Genomic DNA, 18,527 nt, shown 5'->3' on the forward strand with positions numbered 1-18,527 from the left:
TAATCAGAGAAATGCAAATCAAAACCACTCTAAGATTTCATCTCACTCCAGCCAGAATGGCAGTTATTAAGAATGCCAGCAACAATGCGTGTTGGTGAGGATGTGGGGAAAAGGCACGCTCAGACACTGCTGGTGGGGCTGCAAGTTGGTGCAGCCAATCTGGGAAGCCGTGTGGGGATTCCTCAGAAAACGCGAGCTGGAACCACCCTTTGACCCAGCTATCCCACTCCTCAATCTATCCCCAAAGGACTTAAAAACAGCACGCAGCAGTGATGGGAAGGCTAGTCTTCAAGCTCAAACACACTTCAGTGTCCATCTGGAAAAGGGTGGCCTGACCCTATGTGAGCTCTGTCCAGAGGGACACAGTGAAGACCACAGGAGTTTATAAGGAAAGATGGACAGCAGTGAAACTGCCAGCGCTTACGCCATCTCAGAGGCACCAATGAACGAAGAAACGCGAGTTATAAAGAGGCTGATCTGCAAGTCCACCTCAGGAGGGGCTCAGAGCCACCAAAGATGGCAAGCAAGGCATCCCCAGGAGGTGCCGGTCCCCGGTTGCGGTGGGCTTGTGCGCAAACAGAACCAGCCACAGCGGGGAGCCCCACGCCCCAGGGGCGGCTGCAGGAGACCTCCAGTCGCTGACGCCAATCAAGAACGGTAGCGGGCAGAGAAAAGGCCGGGCTCTGTTTATTGTTAGGGCTGATACAGACAAAGAGCAGGACACGCACACTTTTCTGTGTATTCTTCTGTCACACAGATAAGGAGTGGCCACTTACTGTGCATGAGAAGCACGGCGAGGGACACGTGGATGGACACGGCGTAACTGGCCACCGCTCTAAACACTGTGCCTGTGCGACGGCAACCAAGCAGTCGGGTAAGCGTGTGGATCCTGTGGCCCACACGAGGAAACAACGCACTCCCGTGGAGGACTGAGCAGGAGACGGGGTGAACAGCACCCACAGAGCACGGAATGGCACTCAGGGGGGATAAAAGGAGGCCAAAGGACACCCGGGTGCCTCTGGGAACTGCAGTCCTGGCAGTTTAAAATCCATTAAAGCTTAACTCACGTGGCAGGAAATTTGAGAACGTGGACCCTCCCTTGCTCCCCTCCAGCTCCCACCCTGTGGCCAGAGAACAGGACCATCTGTGGGGACGCTGGACCCAGGCCCTCAAGCCAGGGCTCCTGCTGGTGAAAACCCCACAAAGGAGAGAGGGAGGGGAGCATGGCACAGCCATCATGTCCCCCCAGAGCCACTGCCTGTTGGGCGTTTGTTTCTGAGGCTGGTGGGTAGCTCTGTGATGGACTTCACATGTGCTGTCTTATATACCTCAGTAAATATGGTTCCCATTTCTCTGCAACAGCAGCTATAAATTATACGCTGCAAGTGTTCAGCCCCTGCCTTCCCATGCAAGGTCTGGCAGGAATTAGCGAGGCCCCAACACGAGGAGGTCAGTGAGCAGAGGGGAGAGACGCACTCCTATTCCTAAACAGTCCACTCATCCATCCCTTGAGTATCTGCAAACCACACGCCAGGCACAGGCGGAGCCGCTGCCGCCAAAGCCGGTTGAAAACAACACAATTCCAAAATGGTGCCCACAGAAATGACACTGGGGTGACAGTCATCTACTGCAGTGTCCAGATTCCAAGCTGCCGACGGTCCGGGGTTGGGCACTTTAAAAGAAGGTCCATGTGAAGCCCAAACTGGTGCTGTCCATTTCCACACGTCTCCTGTCACAGAAAGAACCTGAGGCCTGGAGATATATTTGCTCCGGTGATGATAAGGACGACATTATCATCATGGGTTTTTACTGAGGGCTCACTGTGTGTCGGACGCTGTCACGGGATGCTATCGATAGATTCTGTCATGGTTCCATGTCACAGTTGGGTCATCTGGGCCACAAGGTCATCTGTCTAGGAAATGGAGTGGGGGGTCCAGCTGAGGCCCTTGGGTTCCATTGTCAGCACCCCTCACTCCAGAACTGGGCCAGCACTGTGGGAAGATGGGCCTAGACGGTGTTGCTTCTGTAGGCAAACTGGTCCTACAGAACACCTGCAAAGTGGCCAGGGGTGGTCAGCAGGCCTCCGTCACATGTGCAGCTACGGAAGGGGATCTACAAATAGCACCCGAGAGGCTCCATTTCCATCCGCCATAAAGGTATTGCTAATGCTGCTTAATCATGTGGAGATAAGTGATTCCGCCGCGCAGCCCAATTAAACACGCTATTTAATACGTAGTGGCTTCAAATAGATGTGTTTCAGTGAGTCACTCTAAACACTTGCCACCTGAACATCTCAACCTTTTCCCTCAACCCAAATCTTATTGATTTTGTATTTTAAGTAGTTGATAGTAAAGATCACGTGATTCTATTCCTCTGTAGATAATGACAGCTCAGAAAAAAAAAAACAAATTCACAGAGAGAGCGAGCAAGTGTGATCCCAGACAGGGGATTCAACATCTCAGGACGGGGCTCAGTGTTAAGGAAGGGAGAATCATGTCACTTGGGCTTTGATCAATGAATCCAGGACATTCCTTGCCTCGTTAGCTCCTAGCACACACATCCACACATCCACTCCCGATAATACATCCGTTTTTACGTTTTTATGCCCCCGGCTCAATGACTCTGCCAAACAGGTCTCACCGTTCCCTCCCCTCCTCACCTAAGGAAGCCCGGAGGGGTTAAGACTATTTACTGCCAGCGACCTGCTCGCAGGTGGCTGACCCGGGATTTGAACCCTCTTCTTGCTGGTCCAGGGCTGTGACCACTCTCCCATGTGCCCGCTCTTCCCTGTGTGTCTCAGAGGCTGTACATGGTCTCCAGAGAGGGTGAAATGCAAAAGGAGGGGCTTTCCCGCTGAACCGCTGAGTGACAGCTTTCTCAGATGCTGCTGAGGAGCCCCGGATGGGGAGTGAACACACCTTTAGGAGAACGCAGCCCTGCAGGGTGTCCAGAGGCTTCCTGGGAGGAGGCTTGGCGAGAGCTGAGAAGCTCCACAGGGGAAATAAAGCAGGCCTGCTAATGACCTCCCTGCGGTCCCCGGCTCCGTGCCCCCACCGTGGGGAGTGGTTTCCCACCTTAAGGCTGGAAAACTCTCGGCTTTGGGATATAAATCTGCAGGAGCCCGGGAGCAAGGGAACGGAAAAGGACACCAGCACCTTCACACAACAGGACACATTTTAATACGCTTTCTTCGGGTTTTTCAATCAAGGGCTACAGAAACCAGAGTCGTTTGATGTTATTAAGTGCCTTACCTTTCGGGGCCCTGCTGGCTGGACGAAAAAGGGCTAAAAAACATGGAGACATTTCCACGTGTCCGCCTCCCTCAGGACCTTGAGAATGACCTCGCCAACGTGTGCAGAGCAAGCGCTTTCATCCAGCCCCGTGACACCAAGGTTGGAGTCTCTGCCCCTCTGGGCATGTGCAGGACAAGCCCCCATGTCCTCACGGAGAGGAGGGGGCTGTGCCTCGTGGGGACGGGAGCCAGCGCAGAGCATGCGCCATCCCCAAGCCACACTGTCCCACCATCAGCCAGGAGGGAGTGAGGGTGCAGGTGGGGTGAAGGGAAAAGACGGGGACGGGGAAACTGAGGCTCCAGGCTGGACGCGCCCCCGCCTCTCTCCAGGAGCGATCTGACAGCATCCTGTACATTCTACGTCTCAAATGTAATTAAGAAATTCCGACTGGCATGATATACCTAAGGCACACGTTGCTTTGCAAATGCCTTTTTTTGCCCGACAGGCTGGTGCCGACTTTAATCTGGAAGAAATCCATTTTCATACAAAGGTAACCAAGAGTGACAGGAAATAGGAAGCCTACATCATTTATCTTCTGTGAACTCAAAAAAAAAATCAGTTAATTGCTTTTCTAGGAAGCTATTTTGTGGAATCAGGGTGCTTTGCTTTCTCCTCTCACCCACGGCGTAAACCGTGAGTCTTTAAAAGGCCCATCGTGGATGTGCTCTGATTAATCAATGGGTCTTAAAGTATTTAATGATGCACTTTGATAAATAAAATTATGAATCAGCCCAAAATGGTTACTCTGTTCTCATCAACCACTACCAAAACTCCTAGCACAGTCTATCAACTGATGCTCAAATTGAGGTTTCTCTCCTGGTCAACCAAGCTAGGGGCAGCAGGGCTTCCTTGGCCTCCTGGCTTTCCAGATATGTTCCATTCCCAGCCAGCAGTGCCCTCTGCAATATTAGATTCAGATCAGTGATATTTATTCAATCAATGGCAAACAGAAATCAAACCTTGCAGGCTTCAGAGTACCAGGGCTGAAGCTGTCGGACAAAATGGCGGCCCAGCCCACGACACCCATATTTTGTATCAAAAGTCCTGCGTAGTAGGCTTTTTCATGATCCTGCCCTATTTTTTTCCTTGCCCCACCGTGTGTTATGTAAATGTTTATTTTTAAGTTTTACCAGGTTTGAGGCTCATAGGAAGTGCTTTTTCAAATCCCAAATTATCATGTTGATAATAATTCCTGATCATATCATGAGCCCAAGACAGACCTCGAAGCCGACCACACTCCAGCTTCAGGGTCTCCAATGCCTCGGGGGGCTGCATGTTTTGTAAAACCTGCAAATGCCAGATATTTCTCTGTTCTCCTCAAGAGAACGCCTGGCAAGGTGTGAATTTCAGGTCCCCAAAAATGTATCTCTGCCCCTCCAGTTGAAGAGTCTCTAAGGTCTAGATCTGGAATTATACATTAAGGCCAAGTGTGTGTGTGTGTGTGTGTGTGTGGCAGGGAAGCGGGTGGGGTGGGGAGGGGTGGAGACCAGATTAATTGACCTCAGTTCAAATGAATTTCACCATTCCCGGTCCTAGAATGTTCTAGAATACATGCTCCCGCCGTTTGTCGAATCCCTTGTCTCCTGCCTCACAGTCGACACCCTTCCAAGCTGCACTCCAGGGGAGGCCCACTGAATGAGGGCTGGCCTCCGGAATAGGAGTCTGAGCTACAACGACAGAAATATGTTCTTCATTAAACACCAAACCCAGCCGAGCCAAACCAGCCGAGAGGCAGGTGTATCACTTTCGAGAATTCTCCCGAGGCCTTTAACTTCCACATCAAATGGCGCTGGATTTTTCTACACTAATGACCTATTATTGAAGACTAAAGAATTATAACAAATAATTTGCCAGGGCGGCGGATAGACTGCAGATGTTGCAAGGACGAGAATGAAAAGTTTATGAGATATGAAATCGGGCAAAAGAGAGTCAGAAATTCTCCATTTTTAAAAATAACATTTTTTTTTTCCCCCACTACAGAGATGATGAAGGTGAGGGAATTTTCCCAGGGCTGGAAGGCCAATTTTAAATTTAGTTTGGACTATAAGTGAGAGAAATTGCAAATTAAAAGATAAGTGTTGGAGTCTAATTTATTCAACTCATATAGATAGATGTCCTGAAGGCAGAGATCCCATTTTGATTTTTTTTTTTTTAATTTCTCACGTCACAGTGCACCTACTCAGGGATCTGAGCTTCCTATGAGGACTGTCCCCACACAGTGCCAAGCAGCCATTTTTGAACCCTCCCCCTTGTTTTTACATGATTTTTACCTAATACTTTCTTGGAGCCTCTGAATTCCTCCTTCTGGGTTAAGTCCTATTGCACAGTTAATACCTTGAAAAAGTGTTGTCAAGGGAAGCAAGTCCCCTTCAGGATGTTTTCTCTGGGTCAATTTACCTAGAAAACACCTCGGCTACCTCATTGGAAGCTAAAGCCAGAGAAACGGAAGGGACTTTTCATAATGGCAGTATGTGCGCTAACAGGCGTGAACATTTTTGAAAATGGTTTGAGCATTAAGTATAGAAGCATGAGTATTTTCCCAATTGTTTACCACATCAAATTGTTTCACACGTTCCAAAAAAACTAAAAGCACATATTCCTTCAAAAGTAAAAACTTGGCAGACAAAATTATTCTGCTTCTCTGCTATCATGATGGATCTTATAGGAAGGCCCTAAAAATATCGACTGATAAACCTGCAACAGGGTTCTGGTTAGTCTTGGAACGCTGTCAAAAATGCCAAAAAAAAAAAAAAATCCCTGGAGCTTGAAGGGCAGGGAGAGTGATTTGCAGATACTATGTTGCTGCTAACTGTGAAAAAAGTTCTTATTGTGATTAAACAGACAAGTGTTTCCAGATTCAAATCATAATATTTTCCTAACACACCAAGCTTTTTACTAAAACGAGGACTACATCTCCCACTCCAGAAAAAAATACCCCTCCAGTTATAACTTTGTTCTACAAATGACACCTCTTTTCTGTCAATGCACAAGTGGCCTCCGACATGTTCAGTCCACAAGGTGAGGAGGACAGCAGGCTAGATGGTCCAGATCATCACACGTCGGGGAAATGAAATACTATCTGTATAATACCTTCTGTATAGAGCTCTGATTTCCCTCTGCGTGCCCCTCGATCTCAGTCTGTGATGACCAAAAACTATACAGTGTGTCATTCCTAATCTGGGGTCCACAAAGGGCATCCTGAAAATGTCCAAGTGATTAATGACACACTCAAAAGCCCTGTGAAACTGTACAGGTACCTGGAGAAGGACACTGGCTACCAAAAAGTACTGTTTTCCCCCTTTTAACTCACTGGGCTCCAAAAAAGTGAATAAACCAATTATTACCTACTAATTTGAAGTGCTTTGGTAGATAAAAAAAAAAAAAAAAGTCATTTGAACAAGGAGTCCATCAAACAGGTAAAGGGATCCCTGGTGGCTTAAGTTCATCACCACTGTTCAAAGCTAGCTGTGCTCTATCTGCCAGTAGAGGTCAGTTGACAATGACGACAAAACCAAAGGGCTGATGAGTTGAGTTGTATGAGGTAGCATCTCGGTGCATTTCCTACAGACTTGAAAACACAAAGGTGTGTAGAAATTACACTTTGCTTCCATTAATTCCTAATGAGCACTTTTCTAGAACCTATCATGAATGTGTCATCAAAAGAAGTTCCCGGTCTACGTGTCACGGAATGTCCTCATTGAACCTGTGTAAACATCTCCTAGAGACTCGGGCTATCTTCTGCAGGGGCTTCTGAGGTGACCGCTCAGAAATGCAACAAGACATGTCAGAACACTTGCTTCATTTGGTTATTAAATCTAATGAAGATGCAAAGACTATTTTGGTCACACTGTTAGTCCGCCTTTAAAGAAGAGCATGTCAGAAAGAAAAAAAAAAACAAAAACCTTAACAGTTCCTAAATACGATGTTGGAGGACTCAGACTTTATTTTAGCTTGTTTCCCACATTGTAGCAAAAGGACAGCAAAAATACAGTCCTATTTCTTCTCCATGTGCTCTTGACGACTATCATCAATTTGTAATGTAGGATGAGATGTGTTGCTTTAAAACAACTTCATTTTCCATCCAGATTTACTGTTCAAGTAACTACTTGGTCATTACCCCTTCTGCCACCTCTCTCACTGGGCCATGTGCTAGTTTAGAATTTCAATATGTAATACGTCACACCATGCATTTTACAATGTAATGAATAAATGTCATCATAAAATCCAAAATACAAACCAAAAAATAATATGAACTAAAATAACTCACTCTGTTCACATACCCATGTAACAGTCTCAGATTATTTTTAGACCACGAGAAGAATTCAGGTAAGAATTCTGATTAACATGAATGAATCCGAATCTTATAGATGGGATATCGGATATATCTGAATATTCAGCATATTCAATTCTGAATCATTTAAACAAATACTTTAAAACTTATTATGTGTGGGCTGAGGTTGTGGCTCCATGGTAGAGCACTCGCCCAGCACATGTGAGGCCCTGGGTTCGATCCTCAGCACCACATAAAAATTAATACATAAAGTAAAGGCATTGTGTCCATCTATAACTAAAAAAAAAAAAAAATTATAAATTATTATGAGTTTTCCTTTATAAAGTTTGTCCTTGGACTTATCAAAACTGATAAAAATGTTAAAAGAGTTTCTTAACTCTTTCACATAAAATTCTACCTTCTTACATACTAAAAATTAAGCCTTTGAAGTGCCTTTATTCCTAGTATATAATAGCTCAGTCAATGTGACCTTGTTCACAAAAAATCCCTTGGACTATGGTGAAAGAGGCATTCCTTGCCTGACTAGTACACACACAGAGAGAGAAACACACACACACACTTATGCTGTATTCGATGGCACTTTAAAAAATACCAATTATAATAAATTTGAGATTTTAAGAAATCATTATTTACGATGTCTGCCTCTCCCGCTAGGGACTACCATAAATCCCGCCACAGGATGTCAGCCACGGTACTGAAAAAGAGCTCCTGGAAATTGAATTCTCAGCCATCGCACAGCCAATCACTTCTCAGCAGCACGCAGGTGGAATGAAGAGGGGACTCACCTCTCCTTGCTTGGGGATGCTGAACTTGGAGAGCTTGGCTTTGGCTCTGGCCGACTCTGGCTTGCTGGCTGGGCCTCCTCGGTAGGTCGCGCAGTGCACGCCAGCCTCTGTCGACGCCTTCAGCTTCGGAGACTCGTCGGGAGCCTGATCCTGGCCATCCATCGGTCTCACGTACGCAGTCGGCTTCTGCTGGACCAGGCTGGGCTTTGAAGCCAGGGCAGGAGGGAAGTTCTGGACACAGTGCCCACCACTGCCGTGCTTGGCTGCCATGGCGGGTGGCCTCTCCTGGGTCTGCAGTCCCACCTCTACGTTGCACACTTGTTTGGCCCGCGGCTGCTGCCTGCCAACACCATCTCCAAGCAAGGTCCTGAGAGCACCCTGTTGTGCTGAGTGGGAAGAAGAAGAAGAAATGAGCAGAAGAGTCTCAACACACAGCGGTTATGTTTGTTCATCACTGTTCTTGGGGTTCGCCGATTTGGGCAAAGCAAGTGTCCTGTGCCCCTGCTTACCTGCCCGCGGTTGGCCATCAGACGGTGGGTGCCCAGCCTTCTGCCAGCCCATGGTGCCCCTTTTACTCTGTTGTACAGGGCCAGCGGCTGGAGTGGAAGAGGCTGTGCTACAGACAGATGAGGGCTGGGTCTGAGCTCTTGAATCTGCAACAAAATGTTCATCGATCTTGTTCACCGGAGTCTGAGGAACCCCCGGTTTGGGGACGCCAACGAGGTGACTCTGATTGGATCTATCGGTTAAAAAGTCTTTCATTTCATCATAATTGCCTAAAGTGTTCTGGATCCGGTTGGAGAGCTCATCCCCCTTGTTAGTCTGGAGAAAGAAAAACACATCCACGCTATGGTTAGAGATAAGAGAAACACAGGAAACAGTGGACAGCTGTCCTTATGGGTCATAGAACCAGGGCTGCCGTGTTGAGGATGAGAAGTGACAGAAGACATCGAGATCCTTCGGGTCTCTGAAGATGTCTGTCAGCACTCTGCACCACTCCAGAGCTGGGGACCTGTAACAAATGCTCTTAGGATATACAAAAAGGAACTCGGCCTTGGTACCCTGTAGCTAAAGTGCACTACCTGGAAATCGGAAATTTTACTATTGCAACTTAACAAAACCGTCTAGATTAGGTCTTTCTAGGACTAGATTTTTCTTTTTTCTTTTTCTTTTCCGTAATCCCATGGAAAGCTTGTCCTGGAAAAGTTAAGACTTGGCTCAGAATTGGTCTGCTTCCAATTTCTAAGGAGATAATTATTCTTGTCAGAAATCCAGAGTGACGGGCAAAGAGAAGTCAGGGTAAAGCTTCCAAGGCACATGGGGCTAAATGTGCAGGAAATCTACCAGCCTCAACTATCATGGCTCCGTGCAGGCTAAGACATGCTCCATAGCTGGGAAGGTCATTCACTCTGGAGTGGAACACACCTGGCCTTTGGTAAAAATAAGAAATAATTTCACAGTTTCCTTCTCAGGTGCCCTGACCCTGACCATGAGCCACAGAAGTCGAATATGGAACCCAACCTCGTGTGTGAATAGTGCTTGTTTCCTAAGAGTTTAGGATGGTATCGACTTTAGAAGATCAATGCATTGGGTTCCATATCTGATGAAGTCGGTATGATCCATAAAAATCTCCGCCAGCAGATCTCCATACCAAACTAGACGCCGAGATTTGGAGAAGGTGCTGTCAGGGCAGCTGAGGTCCCTCCCCTGGCTGAACAGGCAGAAAACCGACTGCAGATGGGTCCATGAGCCCCTCCAGTCAAGACCACCACCCCAGGGACCGGGAAGCCCAACAACTGAAAACCGTCTACCTTGTAGGGTTCGCTGAAGAGGGAGTAACTGGAATTAAACGTGCCGCCGTCCTGCTGAGCCTCCTGATTCCTTCTTTCTCGTTCTTTCCTCCGTAACGCGTTCCTGTCTGGCTCGTAGACGCTGCATCAGGGCAGAGACAAGAGAACACACCACCGAGTCAAAGGGCGCAGCCCCACGTACCATTCCCTCCACGGGACGATGGCAGCGGGGACACGATGGGACGAAAGCCAGGCGAATGAGGCCGTGTGAATCTGGGAACCCGATAATGACATTCTTCAGGAGGGAACGTTCTCAGGGCAAGTTCCAACCAGAGCCAGGCTCCTCTGCCTGACGTGCAAAAGAGGAACCATCCCAGTACCCCGAGAGGAGAGGACTAAGCGCGATCTTAGGGCAGACGGCAATTAGAGCTCTGTGTAAACAGAAATTACGAGCGTATTTCCTGTCAGGGCAGCCTGAGTGCTACGGGGGGAGGGCTCCTGGTTGGGGTCCCCCCACCCCGGCTGGGCTTCTGCAGTGATTCTTGGATTAACCAGCTCCTTAAAGAGCTGCCGTCCAGAGCCGCCTTCTGATCTGGGTTCATCAGTCAAGTCGTCAGACGACCACGACGGAATCGACTCTTCCTTCTGATACACTTGACATCACTGCTCCTCCTGACTATGAAGAATGTGCCCGGAGGACGGGGTGCAGGCGCCGAAAGGAGAGGGCGGAAATGGAATGGTGTCGCGTCCTTTCGTCTTGAAAAAAATTAACATCTAATCTCCCAAAATACAATTATGGAGTGGTCAGACATCGGACACCTGGAGGAACTAAGGGAGGGATAAAGGGCTCCTTCCCCCTACGAAGGAGAATAACAGGGCTGACTCAACTAGAGGAGGGAGGGCCCTGTTCGCTGATGGGAAGAAATAATCTTGGGGGGGGGGGAAAGCCTGGATCTCGGAATGAATATCACCAACCAGAAAAAACCAGCACAGCCCTCAAAATCGGCCCTGCCCTCACGTCCTAGCAGAAGCGTGGAATGTCGATGACCTTGCCACCAGGCTGGTGACCGCTCCACTCCGGAGCTAGGGCACCGACCTGGTGACTAGCTCTGCCCGAACCAGAGACCGGATGACGCAAACACCCCTCGACTCTCTCTCCTTCAGCCTCTCCGTGACAAAGCAGGGGTGTCGGTGGCTTTGTTATGAGGTCCAAGGCTGGAAGGTAATTTATAAAAAAGGCCTGGAAAAATTCTAGGTGCTAGAAAACCCCGTGTCCTGCTCTGAAAATAGGATTAAAATAAAAGGATCTGGGGGTTCAGAGGAAGTTCTGAAAATTCAAATTATTAAAGGCGAACAGCTATCTTTAGGAAAAGAGAGGATCTGTGCCATGGAGCTGTCGGGGACACAAATCACACGATCCTCCAATCAGGGCTGCTCGGGCCGGCTCGGCCCATGTGGCCAGAACATATTTTAAACACGCCGTCTCCGTGACGGGGCTCAACAAGCTTCTGGCAAGGCTGCTACAGCCCCTGAGGCATTTCATTTAAATTTAAAATTAGGGAATGTTAAAATATCCAGAACATGGAAGCCATTGGCATTCTAATTCATCCCGAGTACATTACCCAGAGTTATTAGGTTTAGGAGCCCAACCCTGTCCTTCGCGTAAGGGAGGCTGCAGCCTCCGGAATCTGCCCTCGACAGAGAGGCTCGCGGCTCCAGCATCAGGGCCACTGAGGACTTTCTGGGGTGGCGGTGACTGGCCTAAGGAGTCACGGGATGGAAATGACACTCCCATTCACAGGACCAGGCGTCCGGTTCAAAGGAGAGGGAATGTCCTGACCCACTGGTGGGCACGTGTCCCATGAAACCCAGCTTTCCGGAACATTCCACGGATTTCAGATGCAGATTGCTCTGAGGACACACGGCTCCTGCGGCACGGATGGGCACAGGTGGGCTTTAACCAGTAAGAGAATTCTCATTTGTGTTATGAGCTCCTGGTGGGTCAATATTGGCATCGACAATCAAACCCGTGAGCTTGTGTCGCATGCATCTGGGCGCCCCTCCTCCCCACAGACACGGGGGAGCGCCGCAGCGCCCAGGTCCACAGAGAGGCCTCCGCGGGCACACCTGCCCCCGAGCCAGGGCGAGCCAACAACCAATCACACACGAGATGGGTGAGATGCACACGGTGGCCTGATGCAGGATGGAGCGGGCAGGTGGTCATGCAGGATGACTGCCGGGCTGCTGAGAGGCCCCCGAGCCCAAGGTAATATACCTCCTGCATCTGCTGGCCGATGACTGAAATTCCACCACCAGGGAATCGCTCCTCTGGCTTAAGATGTCTTCACCCCTGTAAGAGAAAACACTTTAAACCTGACCAGCCTTGGGCGTCTCCGTGGGCCCCCATCTGTCCACTTCTTCCCCCCAAAGGGAAAGGGCACAAAAATATCGGGTTGCAAACAGGGTCCACAGGGGGTTCCAACCGAAGTGCCATGAAAAAGACAGGGACAAGGGTCAAGAGCAGCAAGGAAAAGGAACTGATGGACTCTACCGATTTGCAACGCGGCGGCCCAGGTGTTTAAGCAAAGGCCAGGAGACAGTGCCAAGGTCAGCTCAGCAGACCCCTGTCTCAACACACTGCCAGGGTCTGGGAGTCAGGGGCGTCACGTCACGTGGAAAAGTGGGAGGTGAGGGAGAAGGGGTTCTCTTTAACGGAGCTGCCCCCTCCCGGCCCCTTGAAGCTGAAGAGCCCCCAAAGCCACTGCAGGAGGCAGGTGACTGCCAGATCCCATTCTCCAGTCCCGTTCTGCCAGCCTGACCAGCCTGTGGCTTCCAATGCTCTCAGGGCCACTTCCAGGGAGTCCACCGTTAGAGCTGCACGTGCCCTCTTCCTCCAGGGCTGCTACAAAGCTGTGTGCACGCACACCATCGGGTGGAAGCCAGCTGACCCCAGAAACACTGTCCCCGCCCCTTCACAGGAGACCAGAGGAAACACAGAAAGCAAGCGCCTGGCTTCTACCCTTCCTCTGCAGGCAGCTCCGAGGTGTCCCCTGAGCACCGAGCCCTTCCCAAAGGTCACCCGCCCACTCCCTCTCCTTAACTAGAACTTCAACCCCCACGTGTCACTTCAGGCCTAGGGAGCTGAAATGTCACTTGCTTCAAGAAGCAAATGCCAGTGAAAGAGAGTCGGGCCTTCCCACTCTCCGTCTCTCCCCGAGCTTCTTTGGCTTCATCTGTCCACCAACACGGAGTGACTGCACTCAGAAAGACAGGGGCTGCTGGGCGACGAGTCCGCAGATCACTCGTGGCAGCTGAAACCCGGGCAGGGCGCGCGGGCTCACGGGGGCCTTTCTCTCCCTGCCAGGGCGTGAAAGCTCAGCCCTCTTCACTCCTCTGCCCTTGGAGCAATGTGGAGACCCTGCCATTCGCTTCAGAAGCACAGGCACCTCTCCCCTGAATGCTGAAAAGCGGGCTCAGCTTCCCCAGGAACGGATGACTGAAGTTTCAGACAATTCCGATTCCTGGCAGGCCGCTGTACCCGCTCGACTCTGTGAGCACCGCGTGTTCCGAGCTTTCCTTTGTTACTAGCAGATGGTAAGATCTCTATCTGCGGAGTTGTTCCTTAGCTCTGTAAAAAGGACAAGACTGCCATTCCTCAGACATACATCACCAAATGTATTTATTTATGTTGCACCAAAGTGGAGGCTGCCAACTGCTATGATATTATTTATTATTTATTGCAGATGCATAACAGTCCCAGAAAATGAACCTTTTAAATCAACTCCTTTTAAAAGACGTATTTATTTTTGGAACCTTTTTTTTTTTTTTTTTTAAATAGCACATGAAAAACACGGTAAAAAAAAAAAAAAAAACAACAACATTTTGATCATTTCCCATTTATTTTTAATCTATCAATTGAGGTCTCTTGTAGGGCTTCCACCAAAGCCAATTATGGGGGTTAAATGGAAAGCGATATCTAGACGTGAAATTACCATTTCCAAAATTAATCCAGTCTTCATCACATGGTGACAACATGAAACGAAATAATAATGATGTCTACGAGCCTGAAGTTTTCTCCTTTCTGCTGAGCTCCAAATATTTTATCGCTATGTCTCTTAATTATCCTTCCGATGTCCATGGAGAACACGGGGATGGCGAACAGCATCTCCAGGTTAACTTTTTTTTTTTTTTTAAATCAAGAGTTCGATCGCCAAAATGATGCCAAAAAGAAGGCCTCCTGGAGAAGGAAGAGCAATGTCTAAAGACCATTTGGTCATCTCTTCCCAGCGCAGAGGAGCTACCCATCAGCCCAGAGCTGACCAAGAGCTGGCCAAGCCGCCTGAACCCTGGTGCCAGCCAGCCTCGTAGTAACCCCATCTTCATGAACCGCCCCTTCACCAGATCTGTTGCAATCTGTCCCCGAGCTGCCCTGCGGGAGGGAAAGGTGCTGGAGCACAGCCTGACCCTCCAGCTGAGCCCCGGTTGACCCAGCAGACGCAGCTGGACAGGAGGAACGGCCTCCCTCCCTCGGGTACTCTTCCATGGGCAGCCTGCTGACATCTGAATGGTGGCTCCAAACAAATTACATAGTCAGTGATCTAGGAAGCCAACTGCACCCCTTAACTAGAATCATCAGCATTTTATTCTGACTTTCTTAAAAAAAAAAAAAAAAAAGCCCATTTATTGTCTCAGGGGTTGGGGATTTGGATTGGTCCATTTTCTGTGGCCCTGACAAAATAACCGAGGTTAAGTTCTTTATAAAGAAAAGAGGTTATTTAGCTCACAGTTTTGGAGGCTGAAAGTCCAATATTGAGTGATTTTTATCTGGCCTCTGATCGGGGCCCTCTGGGTGTACCACTACATGGTACATGATGGCATCTTGTGGGAGGGTATGAGAGAGGGAAAAAGAAGTCACATGGCAAGGTAGGAAGCCAGAGGGATTCAGGGGTCGGGGCTGGCTCTTTTTGGAACAACTAGCTCTCAGGGAACTACCCTTTTGAAGGTAGCACACCCTGCGCCAATCACCTTGCACACCCCAACACCACCACACTGGCAGCCAAGCCTCCAGTCCCAGAACACGTTAGGCACCCACTCAACCCTATTCGAACCGTGGCAGGGGCTAAGAAACAACCGAGTTCAAGGAGACGAGAACATCTCATCCAACTCAACTCTCACCTACCTTTCGGAGGAGGACACCATGTTATCCATGTCGTTTTCAAATATCAGAAGTACAGTTCCATTTCCTCCAAAAGCATTTCCTGAATGCCACTATGGGATGCTGGGGTCACCATCAGGACTGGGACCAACCTACCCCACCCCTGAGAAGGTAATGGACAAGGGACCACAGGACGCAGGATCAGGAAGGAGGGGAAGGAAGAAGAAGGCCATAAATGTTCAAGACGTGCAGGTTACTATGAAAGGCGGCCTTTGAGAGGAGTGGAGGGGGTGACCCTGGCCCTCCATAGACCACCCAACTTCTTTAACAAGCCGAATCCCACATTTTAATCCTCATGTCTTTGGTTTGCAGGTTTGGTTTGGAGGGAATCAGCCAAGGGCAGACACAGAGAGGAAAACACAGAGGAATATTCTCTGCTTCCCCCCGAGTGTGCCCGGGGGCTGGGCCTCAGCAGCCTGGCGAGACACTCCGAGTCCCGGAAGGACACACCCGCTCTCCCCCTGGGCAAACAGGAGGGGACTGGCAAGCTGGGGAGAGGAGAACCATCCCAGAGACTCTCCTGCTTTCTGGAGCCGCACATCAGCCGCTGTGTGTAATTAAAGAAATTAAATCAAACACTCCAAAATTATAACCAATTGTTTTGAATTTAATGAATCAAACTAATTAGCATCTCTTGTTACTTATAAAGCAAATGATAAAAGATCGGTAATCCTTGCTTACATTCGAGGAAAGCGAGGCTGTTGAAGGGGCCTTGCGCGCTGCCTCCTCCCTCTGCAGAGCTGGCGGAAGGCGGAAAGGTTGGCCCGGGTCAGGGCGCAGGGGAGGCTGCAGTCAGGCCTTGAGAAGGAGGCGAGAACCCTGCAGCTGCAGGACTTCCAGGCCCTGAGGTGTGGTGGGGGTGGAGGTGACTGTCATGAGATGGAGACAGCGAGGGTGGTGGTGGCAGAGAGCCGGACATAGTGACCAACGCCTGTCATCCTGCCTGCTCAGGGGGCCATGGCAGGAGGATCGCAAGTTCAGAGTCAGCCTCGGCAACTCAGCGAGCAACTTCACGAGACCCTTTCCCAGAATAAAAAATAAAAAGGGCTGGGGATGTGGCTTAGGGGTAGAGCACCCCGGGCTTACTCCCAGTCCCCTCCACCGCCACACACACAAATTTGCTGAGCAGCGAGAACCAGTCAACAGCGCCTACTACAAATCCCCAGATCCCGAACACCATCACTCGGCCCCTGTTCCGTTCCTCGGGATTCTTGTCTCGGAGTCAAGCAGCTTCAGTTCCATGCCTGTCACTCATCTGCCCCCCAGCTCCCCGCTGACGTTGGAAGTGTGCACCCCACCCCACATATTACTTCTAACCGTGGATTCCTTGAAAAGGTCAGTCCAGCCTCTTACGGGCTTGTCTTGGCCACAAAGGTCATCTCCATCTGGGTCCAATCTTGGCGATTTCCTCTGAGAGCATTCACGGGTCTCTACCTGGGGTCGGCCCGACAGGTCTTTCAGAAGAGGAACTGGATGGAGGGTATTATGTGCCCTAATTACTCCCGGGCTCTACCTTTGGGAAACTGTGACATCAAAGGGAACCGCAAAGTCACAAACACCCCTAGACAAATTGAGCCCACAAATACACTTTGGGATGACCTATGCCACCTTCCCAAGACCCATCTGGCCCCTATTAAATCTCACTAATGACAACCCCTGCTCTACATGGACTTTACATGAATCATTTTGTCGAATAATCCTGAAAAACCCCCAAGAGACACTACCCTCAGTTTCCAGGGAGGAACCAGACAGAGGCTCCGGGGTTCACTCACACGTGTCACCACCCTCGGCCAGCACGCCACATCTCCTGGACGGAAAGTCAGGCGGTCTGGCTCCAGAGGGGGAACTCTCAAGACTCAGCTGTTCCGCCCCCCTGGGGGACAGCCCCCTGGCGAGCCCTGAGGAATGAGACCCCCACCCTTGGTTAGTAGATGCCAGGCAGAGGGGTGTTCATTTGCAAATCATGACCGACCCAGGTCCATCCCTCCTTGGCAGGTGGACCTCGACTTGAAGAATTCTCCCAAGAACCTGCAGAACTGGGGTGGCCCACTTCAACTCAGCCCCTGAATTCTGCCAAACACGTTTCCGGAGCTGTAAGTTTCATCCATTTTATCCTTTCCTCAGGGTGGAATTCTGAAGACTGGGTTCCTGGGGAATCCCAGGAAGTGCCTTTGACCCCGGGACCAGCACACGGCGCCCGCTGCCGGAACCCAGTACGGGACCCCGACCGACCAGGCTTTGACTCATCATTTACTTGGTGCCAACTCCATCTCCAGCTCCGTGGGAATGATGCCTTTCAAGTCTCCCGTAAATACACGCCGGTGGGTTTTGAGGGAGAAATGACAGCTAAGTGACAGCTTTGCCTTTCCAAGGGTTAAATGTTTGTCCCGAGGGACCCTAGGTCTCGGTGCCATGAGAACAAGTGTCAGGCTCTAATGGAATTGTTCCATGATAAATAAACCACCGGGCGGTACGACACGCAGCTCCCAGAGAGGCTTTGCGCGTAGTATAAACAGCAGGAGTTAATTTGAGTTTCTTAACAGGACCTTTTTCCTCTCCCATATGAAAGTGCCCTGGGATGAGGCCATTACTCTGATTTACCATCTTCTCCTTGGTAGAATAGAAAGAGGCAGCCGAGCCTCCACAGAAGCAGTAACTTAACCAGACGAGACCCACTTGCAAAGTCCCTACTATGCTATTTCAGAGAGTCGGCTTCCCAGCAGCGGCTCCGGGCGCCGTCCATCACGGGTGTGGCAAGGCGAAGGATGCTTCCTCCCAGGGCTTTCCGTGGGACAGCCAGCACATTATTTTTTTCTCCACCCCATGCTCAGTTAAATTTCATTTTCCCTTTTACAGCACCAGTTTCTAAGCTTCAGCTCTCAGGAATTTTAAAGGACATCTACAGGATGTGGCAGATTCGATGGCCTGCCTGGGTTCAACCCCAGACGCTTGCTGCTGTGGCCACCCAGGGTCACCAGTGGGTGAACTGAAGACGCCGGGTGGCCACGTCCTTCCGTGTAACTTCAGGTAGGTCCAACTCCTGAACAGGGGCTCTCCAGCGCCTGGTCTTCCTCCCCTGGGGCTGGGTGCGCTCCCCGAGCCTGCTCTCAGCCTCCTGGGGGGCAACCCAGGTCCTCTCACTCCCTGGGGGGT

General features: G+C 49.9%; 1 protein-coding gene across 4 annotated transcripts in view; it reads right to left on the reverse strand.

Moving 5' to 3' along the window:
- Window positions 1-18,527, reverse strand: part of Aff3 (ALF transcription elongation factor 3) — a 493,397-nt gene that overhangs the window by 398,974 nt on the left and 75,896 nt on the right. For 3 of the 4 annotated variants that reach the window (XM_078028556.1, XM_078028558.1, XM_021734015.3), the window contains exons 3-6: window positions 12,435-12,509; window positions 10,181-10,301; window positions 8,879-9,191; window positions 8,370-8,755 (exon numbers count right to left, since the gene is read on the reverse strand). In XM_078028556.1, coding sequence (XP_077884682.1) covers window positions 8,370-8,755; window positions 8,879-9,191; window positions 10,181-10,301; window positions 12,435-12,509 — 895 coding nt within the window. The remainder of the gene's footprint in view (window positions 1-8,369; window positions 8,756-8,878; window positions 9,192-10,180; window positions 10,302-12,434; window positions 12,510-18,527) is intronic. The other variant, XM_078028559.1, reaches the window with a different exon arrangement.

The sequence above is a fragment of the Ictidomys tridecemlineatus genome, chromosome 12 (assembly GCF_052094955.1).
Source record: "Ictidomys tridecemlineatus isolate mIctTri1 chromosome 12, mIctTri1.hap1, whole genome shotgun sequence".
In the NCBI taxonomy this organism is placed as follows: Eukaryota; Metazoa; Chordata; class Mammalia; order Rodentia; family Sciuridae; genus Ictidomys; species Ictidomys tridecemlineatus.